Source organism: Mesocricetus auratus, unplaced genomic scaffold, assembly GCF_017639785.1.
Source record: "Mesocricetus auratus isolate SY011 unplaced genomic scaffold, BCM_Maur_2.0 Super-Scaffold_100101, whole genome shotgun sequence".
Classification (NCBI taxonomy): domain Eukaryota; kingdom Metazoa; phylum Chordata; class Mammalia; order Rodentia; family Cricetidae; genus Mesocricetus; species Mesocricetus auratus.
In genome coordinates, this window is record NW_024429241.1 from 293,137 (window position 1) to 302,814 (window position 9,678).

General features: G+C 43.1%; 1 protein-coding gene across 1 annotated transcript in view; it reads left to right on the plus strand.

Moving 5' to 3' along the window:
• LOC121136416 overlaps positions 1-9,023 on the plus strand; it is a 33,532-nt gene extending 24,509 nt beyond the window's left edge. Inside the window, exons 3-7 of the mRNA XM_040736807.1 lie at positions 2,600-2,762; positions 4,648-4,831; positions 7,242-7,393; positions 8,294-8,390; positions 8,551-9,023. Coding sequence (XP_040592741.1) covers positions 2,600-2,762; positions 4,648-4,831; positions 7,242-7,393; positions 8,294-8,381 — 587 coding nt within the window. The 3' untranslated portion in view covers positions 8,382-8,390; positions 8,551-9,023. The remainder of the gene's footprint in view (positions 1-2,599; positions 2,763-4,647; positions 4,832-7,241; positions 7,394-8,293; positions 8,391-8,550) is intronic.
• Positions 9,024-9,678: the final 655 nt, after the last annotated feature.

Sequence of the window (9,678 nt, forward strand, 5' to 3'; positions counted from 1 at the left end):
GTGTGACAGCCTTGAGCCTTCCAGGGATAAGGCTCAGGAACTGGGAGCTGCTGGGAAGCAACAGACCTATCCTGCTTCTCTGGTTTCCTAAAGGATTCACCCACATCAAGGATTCATGAATATTGTTTAGACAGAGTCAGGAATTGACAAGAATCTAGAGTTTGTGCTGGGGATCCTCTGTTTTCATGGTGAGGGGAGAATGAGGTACAGGGGAGTCAATGAGATTTCAATACCTTCGCTGTACTTTGCCTACACTGGAGCCCGATATGTTGACTGACAATGATTAAAGGGAAAGAAGTGAGCCTTGGCAATGGTTGAGTTTGTTATGCTTTACATCACTGCCACTAGCAGGGCTCAGCTACAAAGTGCAGCTGTCTTCCAGTGACCCCTAAGGTTTCCATTTTTCCAGGTATGGTGGCTCAAAGGTCTCCAGTTCAGCTGAGAACTATTAGAGCCCATGAACAAGGTCAGAGACTGCCCCTTTCTTCAAGCTCTGGGTATCCTGGGCTATTAGTAAGGATGGGCTCTGAGTCAGGGGACTATGTTCTGCCACTGTGTAGCTTCTCCATTAACGTGAGAGTCTGAAGCATCAAGTAATTTATGAGGTCATCCCTATTCTACCTGAGTGAATGTGACGGTAGCAATTAGCTCCAGGCTTCTTAAAGCACATGACTGAAGGCTCTAAACCCAAGGTACATTCTCTGAGGCTGTGAATAAGATTTAGGAGTCTGTCCCCTGGGTCACCTGCTGCAGGGATACAGAAGAAAGCAGGTAACTGTTGAGACACTCCATCCCTATAGAAATAACTGGCATCCACAGAGATGAAGACACAATTCTGGTCTTTCAGAACCTGCTAGTGTACAGTGTCATCTATCAGTCACTTCCTGAGCATCCTTCATTGTGTCAGACTAGCCTGAGTTGAGGTAGTGTGTAGGGAAGGTGCTGTCATTTGACTTGTAGAATTGGGTATTACTGAGATACCTAACCTTGTCTAACATGGTTGTCAGTGTGATGTAATATAGGAATGGATTTATTTTACCCAACATTACTCATTTGCTTTGTGGTTCATCAAGCACATGTTGCAAGCCCTATCCTGACCTCTGGAGACTTTTCTATCCAGGCAGAGCATGGTGCTAACCCTTCATTTCAGCACTGCCAGGAAATTCTAAAGTGTAAACCTGGGGGTAATGGGGGTGATTTTCATCAATTATGGAATTTATCTTGTTCTCACAGGACAACTACAGTCCCCGCCACAACAATATATTGTACCAGCCATGTGGATTATCTGCATTGTGCTTGTCATCTTTAGGGGACTGAAATCTCCTGTCCACATTCCCAAGTTATTTACCTAGAAATATTTATTTCTCTTGTTATTGATTAGAGATCTCTACAAGGGGCTGAAACATATCCTGTGATGTTTTTGGAAGTGAGTCTTCAACTTGCATATAAGAAGTTGTGAATATATTCTTATGAAGCACAGAGAGAGGCCTCTGGCTTTATAATGAGGACATAGTGAAGGTCTTCCATTATGTATCTATGGAAGTTCCTGGGTAGGGCTGTATTACTTCCAGTGAATTGCAGAATCTAGTTATTAGGTAGGTGAGGAGTTCTGGTGACACTAACTGTCCCTTCTCTGGACAATTCTATTTTATTTTGGAGAGCACTTGGTGTTCCCTGTGATATCACCAGTATTCAGGGAACACCAAGTGTCTGTGGGATATGCTTAAAGTGTCCTTAGACATGTTTGCAAGCCTGAGCGGAGATAATTGAGAACATGGGAAGTCCAGAGTGGCAGAAGGAAGCTGACCTTTGGTCTCAGTGTAAAACATGAAGGAATAAATAGTTCTGGGAAAAGTATAGTGAGTCCTGGTCAGGAGATGGGTCGCTTCCTGAAGCAGGTGGAGCTTGAGCTAGGACTTACAGTTGTGGGGCTTAGCATCTTGGAAGGAATGGGCTTAACCTGCTTTTATCTGGTTTTCCTCAGAGCAGGCCCACAGTAAATATTTCTGATAGTTAGTGTGATAGAGACATGAACTGTCAAACCTGTAGCTGCTTTTCTGGGAGATCCCCACTCTACTTTTGAGTGAGAAGGAAGGCCAGCAGAAGAAAAGGGGTGACTAAAAGTCTTCTCTCTCAGGGTGTGGTGTTCATCCTATTGAATTCCTTCAGTTCACATGGGAATTGATGCTAATAAGGAGGGAGCGAAACTCCCCTGGCCATGCACCAATACCTCAGGTGAGTTTGTTCTGTATAAATTGATGAGAACTTGATGCTGCTAACTCTAGGGACAACAGCACTTACCTGCATCATATTAGAAAAGAGATGACACTCTCTTCAAATCTACACAGCTGGACTAGCTTTTTGTCTTCCAGGAACAGGGGACTAAGTCTCTGAATGAGGCACATGACTAGTCATGGTGTTTGAAATGAGAGGTTTACCTCATGGACACCAGTATGAGCATAGCTGCCCTGTCCTCTTTGGAGTTCACTGGGTCCCTAGCATTCACTCTTCTTTGGGCTTCTTCTTGGTACTCAGCATAGACACTCCTGGCCCTATGCCATTCAAGTATTCCAGTTCACTTGTATTTATCTGCCTGCAGGGACTACTGAGGAGGCACCATCCCAACTCTCTACTTTCACAAAGCAGGACAAGCAGATAGAGAAGCTGGAGGAACTTACCATTAAGCTACAGAGTATAAAAAATGAGCAAATTGAGCTGAGTGCAATCCTGGAAAGCTATACCAAGATAGATTTTTATAACAGGTAATCATTACTCTCAGTTCTCTGACTCCACAGTGTCAATCAAGATTTCCTAAGTTCAAGAGGCTAACGAATCAGGGTGGCCTGGTGCATAAACTAATTTTCCTGTGCACATGAGAGGCAGAACTTGGAACCTGGGTAGTCACAAGATGTGCGCACAGGATCCTCTGGTTCCTCCAAATGAAAAGCAGAACCTGTGACTTGAATCACAGTATGGGGATCAGGACAGCAATGTTGACATTCATTGAAAGAGGCCTTGACTGGTGCTGGCTTGAGGGACACACTAGGTGAGCCTTTCTGCTTGACCAGAAGGCGATTGAGTGCTAAAAGCTCCTGGCAGCACCAGGATGGGGCTGGTAACATTCATAAATCTCAGTTTGTGACTGGAAGGCCTGAAGCTCATCACTGCTACACTCTGGTTTCTTCTTTATATTATAAGAAAGTGACACCACCCTGCATTTCATGGACATCCTGATTGTATGTAGGAGCAGAAGAGAATGCCTGTGCATGCGTGTGTGTGTGTGTGTGTGTGTGTGTGTGTACGTTTGTATGTGTGTGTGTAAGTGTGTGTTTTCTGCATGATCTAAGGTTTTGCCATTCTCACAGTTTCCATGGAATGCATGTGTTGTGGCCACCTCGATCCGCATATCTCTTGGCCACTGTGCTCACATTGGTGGAACATTGCAATCCCCTGTAGCATTTATAAAACTACCCTGAATTTGGGACTCCTTCCTGGAAATACTGATAGTGTGCTCTGTTCCTCTGTGTAGCAATAGGCACACAGGAATGAGAATCCCTCTTCTAAAGACAGGAGAAATGTCATCAGATGTTTCTGTTGAGCAAAGATATGTGGTAGAGATTCCAGGGAACATCGTAGAGAGATAATCTATAGAACAAGCACACAAAGGGTGCCCATATGGGCCTCGCTAACTCCCTTCAGACACCATGCCTCTTCTAGCCTGGGGAGAGGATATAAAATATTTTAAGCACTAGGAGGCCCCAGTGAATCAGTGCTAGTCTGTTGAGTCCACAAGGCTGAGGTAGTCCAGGACAGCCTGATTTCATATGATCCATGAGGTTCATGGGATTCTTTTCTCCTGGGGCCATGCCCTATCCCAGGCTGAAATCTTTTGAGATGATGAAAAAGGTGCATAAGCAGGTAATGTGTGACCTTCAGAGATTTCCCTTGGAGATCAGTGATAACCTGAATAAGTGCAAGCAGCTGATTGAGGAGAACAACAAATGCTACAGGTAAGAGCCAGATTAAATTTATGAATGGCTGATTCTGCTCTCTTTGTCTTTGACTCAAAGTGGAGGCTCTGGTTCTAGCCTGTCTGCCTCATAGCATCTCTCTCCTTGTTGCCCTTGGACCTGTACCTCTTGGACTGTTTTTACTAAGTGTGAAAAGACACTGAGTCCCTCCCAGAAATGTCCTACATAGGAGCCTCTACATAAAATATGTTTTACACCATGAAGGGGGTGTCAGGATGCCCAGGGACTCTCAGGCTCTGACAGGGGATTCACAGTGTTGATACCATGTAACCGACAGACAGAATTTATTCTGGTTGGGATTTTTGCCCTCCCCAAGAGAGAATTAGCCCTCTATCTGGTGATGCTTTCCGAATACTATGAATAGGTAAACAAAGATGTGGGCTTCATGCTGTTCTCAGGGATGCAGTAAAGCTCTTGGTGCCAGGGTTTTCAGAAGTACTTTAAATTTTCTGGAAATTGGTTGTTTTCTTGATTTGACCTTCTCCCAAGTGATGCTGGCTTTACTACTGTCAGTTTTGTCTTGGAACCTGGGACTTTTAAGGGGTGGTGATACTTGGAGTTTGGGATGGCAAATGGAGCCTATTTGGGACTTACCATTTTTTGGATGTTGGTTCAGTTTCCTCCACAGAATTGGCCTACCAGATTTGACTCAGTTGAAAAACAATGTCAATGCGTTGAAACAGGAGAATGAAAAGCTGTCGGAGGAGCAGATTGCACTGCAAGAGACCTGTGAGGAGGTGAAGAAGCTCCTTAAGGAGGTGCAGGAGAAGATCTGTGACCCCTGTGCTGAGCAGCATCAGGTAGGCTGAGTCAGTGGGGCACACAGCACATCTGTCCAACCATAAAAGAGTCTCTCATGAATTAATGCACCTACCCAATTTGACATCTACCAAATACCATGCAATTGTTCATTTCTGTGATCATTCACAAGTCTCTCTGGAGAGATATACTCTTGCAAGAAATTGATTGGCAAGGAAATTCTCCTGCTCTGATGGAACTCTCAGTACAGTCAGTCACATATCACATGTCATTGTATAAGCAGGGTCTCTATGCAGGGAGCTAGGTAGGGAACAGCCCAGGGACTTCATGGATGAGGTCAGGGCCTGTGCCTCATTTGCTTTGCAGTTGTTACCTAAGATCACAGGTAGGAAGCAGTTTGGAAGAACTGGATCCTAGTGTCAATGTCAAATGAATGGTTCTCACTGTCAACTTTGTGGTGTGATCTACTTCTTTTTTCCTACATCCCAATGTGTTCTCTACCCTTTGCTCAACACTTTGTTCACACTGACAAATGTCAGAGTACCATCTTTTCCACCCTGTTTTCTGTGGGTGGTGCTGGATATTTCTCACTTCCTGGAGCTTCCAGTCTGGAGCTAACTGGATGACCATAAAGGTGGGAAAATTTGACTGGCTGAATGTTGGGGTGACAGATTTGAGGCTTCAAGAGAACACTGTCTCCAATCATTTCACAATTGTTTGCCGAAGCTATGTGCTCCCCTGGGAATTACTGCTCCCCTAGGGATGGATGGCAGTGCTGTGGGTCTCACTGAAACACCTAATGTGCATAGGCTAAATTCAGTTGTTCATTAAGCATGATGACCTCCTCATTTCTTTCTGCTCCATTATTGTTTATGTAGTCTTGGTGTGATGTTTGCATGCATGAGTAGATGCGTGCAATGTGTGTGTGTGTTTTTCCAGGCCAGATAATGACCTATGATGCTGTGCTCCTCTTTCCCTTATTCCCTTGAGCCCAGGTCTCTCAGGGAACCTGAAATCTGCTATTTTGGTTAATCTGGCTTTACAGTAATCTTTGGATCTCTTGTGACCAACAAGTTGGATCATCTCTCTTGTTTTCTGTCCTCTAACTGCTCTAAGTTTCAACAGAAAAGATAGAGGAAAGATGTAGTACTTGTGTCTTAATTATACTCCTATTTATTGTTTTGTAATTAATGTATTTTATAATAGACAATAATAAAAATAAAACAATACAGCAATTAAAAAAGGAATAGACTTATGTTCTTTCACTGCACAGACCTAACAGCACAGGAAGTGTCCGGTTTGATCTCATTGGCTTCACAACACGGAATCTCATAGTGCATCTCCTTGCGGACATTGTGGTACTGACTGTGTCATGGTCGTGGTTGTGTCTTAAAGCACATTCCCTCTCATGATTGGGCAAAGTGCCGCATTCCAGAAAAGTACTGCAGGTGACATGCAATTGTTTGTCTCTGATTTAGTCAACCTCACACAAATCCCTGACACAATCACCTGTTGTGGGATTCCTGCCTGGGTTCTGTTATCCACTTCTAGTATCATTATGTAATGTGTTGCCTTCTGCATCTGCCTGGGCCCTCGTACAATTTCAGTCCCCAAGTAACACACAAGAAACTATATTAATTATGAAACTGTTGGCCGTTTGCTTGTTTCTTACTGGCTAGCACTGACTTAAGTATTTAACCCATAATTGTCATTCTAAGTATTTTTTTAGCAGAGAAATGGGTCCAGACCTCTTACTCTGGTGGCGTACATCTCTGCCTCTCTTTTCCAGAATCCTCTTGCACTCCTATTCCAAGCTTTCTTGTCTTGCTTACCTATTGGCCAACAGTGCTCTATTAAACAAAGAATAACAGACAGATTTATAGAATGACATCTCTCATCAATCACCTTACAGGGAAAAATGTTATTTTTCACTCCTGGTTGTAGACATTTTCTAGAATGCTTAGGTCATTTCTTTTGGACTTGAAGTGAGGCAGTCTGTGCTAAAAGCTGCTCCTCTTGAAGGAAGCTGCTCACCTTGGTGGAAAGTGGAATGCAGTGAATAAGATGAGTGGCCTGATCCACCACCATCCAGTGCTCTTGTGATGGGGAACATCCCTATAATGCACATTCTGGGAACATCCTAAGCAGGGTTGGCTAACAGGTCAGGAACCCAGATGTCCACCTGTCTGTGCATTAGGTTTACCGACTAGACATTTCAATGACTGTGCTGTCTATCATGCCCACTGTGTCATCCAACAAATGTTTACCTTCTTCTCAATAGTATACCTGATAATTGCTCCTTACATCAGCATTAACTGGTAAACCAAACATGTGACTGCATTACAGTGTTCTTGTATGTGTGCCTAGATGTTCTTGTGTGTGCTCATGAGTTTATGTGTATGCTTATGGAGGAGCAACCCTACACTGAGAACAAAAACTTCTAATGAACAGGAAGAAGAAAGCCTGGATGAAAGACCAAAGATCCTGATGAAGCAGAAACAGTTGATCACCCAGCACAGGGATTTGGCAGAAAAGATGGAGCATCCTTTCAGTGTCTTAGAGAAGATCTCACAGCCCAAGTCAGAAGGAGTCCTTAGAACCATGTAGGTCACCTAAACCTGGATCTCTTTCATCTATCTGCTTGGCTCTCAGCCACAGAGAGGGAAGAACACCTTAGGGTATTGTAGTGGCCCAGTCTACAGGAACTTCTCCAAGAAATACTGTGTTTGAGCCTTAAAGTTTCTGGGGATAGTTTACCCCCTATTTTCTTCTGATCTCTCTGGTATCTTCTCAGAACCTTGTCCCCTGAGTGTCCCCAAAACTCTCACTATTATCATCCTGAACCTGTCTAAGTGGTGTTAGATGTAGAGGACAGTATGTGTTCCCGTCAATTTATTTGCCTCCTATAACATCACCTTTAGAGATAGTTTCCTACCTTTGGGCAGATCTGCATGCAGCTCACTCCTGCTGACTACAGGCTCTCTTACAGTATGCATCCCTTTTCTGTGAAATGATTTTTCTTGTTATAAGAACAGATATGGGTTGGGAGTTGAACCCTGACTCATTTCTTTGTTGTAAAAATAATTATAAACTTAAGTGCTTTCATTTTATAGGCTCTCTAAAAATTCTACATTAATTTTCTGAGGGTGCTTACATTTTCCTATTGTCTAATAAAGGTCATTCATGTCTAGCCTGAACTATACTCATACTTTGCTACTCTGATATTTTCTTTCTAACATAATGTATCTAGACAACTGGAGATATGGACTGTGTTTTCATGCTCAGCACAGTGTAGTTAACACTTCATTTTCTAGTAGATTTTAAAAAGCTGAAAAAATATTCAGGCCCAGGTACGTTCTGACCCTTTTCCCTTGGGGAAAGCAGGGAATGCCCTCAGCTGAAATATCATGCTGAGTGTCCAGATGAACATGGCTGGTTCAGACTGAATAGCTGACAGGGAAAGTCCACACCACGCCTGTTCTGTAACTGCTTTCCTGCTCTAGGTCAGGAAATCTCCAGTGTGAGTTGGAAACAGTCTCAGCTCAGGAAGAGAGCCTCCTGCAGAAAGAGCTGTTACAGCAGGAACACTGATTCTCACAGGCAAGTGAGCCACCATTACCTCCCATGCACAGCAAACATAGCATTGCTGGGGGGAATAGGGGACTTGTTCTTGGCTTCCAGTGTGAATATGCCCTCATTTTTCATAACCTGTGTAGAAACTAGGCTGGCTGTGAGTCTGATTGTCTTTCCTCCTCAATAGCATATTTTTAGATAACCGAGAAGGCCAAGGAAGCCACAGACATTCTATGTCCTCAAATCAAGGCCGGCTCAGAAGAAGACATCCTCTTATAGCTGTAATTTACCAGTGAACCAAATACCAGCTGAACTGCAGGTGATCCAGCCACAAGAAGACTCATTGGTCTGTTGACTCAATTCTCCCATGGAAATGAAACCATCAAAACGGATCTTGATATGCAGAAGACCTGAGAGAATAATTCCTGGGAACTCTGGCTTTCAACAGATTGTGTAGTACAACACCATGGAGGGTATACATGGCTATACTAGCTTTCAAATATTTTTTCCATCTGGTGACTGATTTCCTACCATGATTCCAAGGCCAGAACAGGCTGTAGGTCTGTGTTGCTAAATCTGTGCCAAGAGACTGTTGTTTAACTTAGTTTATGTTGCTTTTCGGTTGGGGTTTATTTATTTTGGTTTTATTAGTATCTTTGTTTTGGTTTCAATTTTTCCATTTATTTGTTCTTCATCTTTTTGTTATTGTTGTTTTTGTAATTTGCTAATTCTACTCACTGTTTATGTTGACTGTTCCTTTTATTCTGTATTTAGTAAACTGACCTTATTTTTATGAACATAAACTCATTTGCAGCACTCGTCACTTGGAATCAATTAATTGGTGAAATGTTTTCTCTCTCTGTATAGTAGCTCCAAACCTCCTGTAACCCCAGAACTCTTGTGTGCCCAGTTCTTGTACACAGCAAGTTCCCAGTCAGCGAGGGCTATCCAAGTATTTGAATGTGGATGGTGTCGCCAACTTTCTGGATATCCATTGCATGATTGACAAAGTATCCATATTGTGCCTTATAGTCATTATTTAGCTAACTCTATAACATAGCATTCTGTATATATATCACTTGAAATATCATGTGCAACCAATTAATGAGAAACACACGAGTGTGACTATAAAGCCACTCAGGAAATGAGAACATTTACTAAGGGAGTATGAAATAAATCCACGGCCTGCTTGCTGCCTGGGGACATGACGATTTTCCAGGTTTGGTTACTGCCAAGGACCTTGTGTTGTATATGGCCCTGACACAGCTGTGGATATCCCTGTTGATATACTTTATTCCTTTTACTAGTGAGGGCC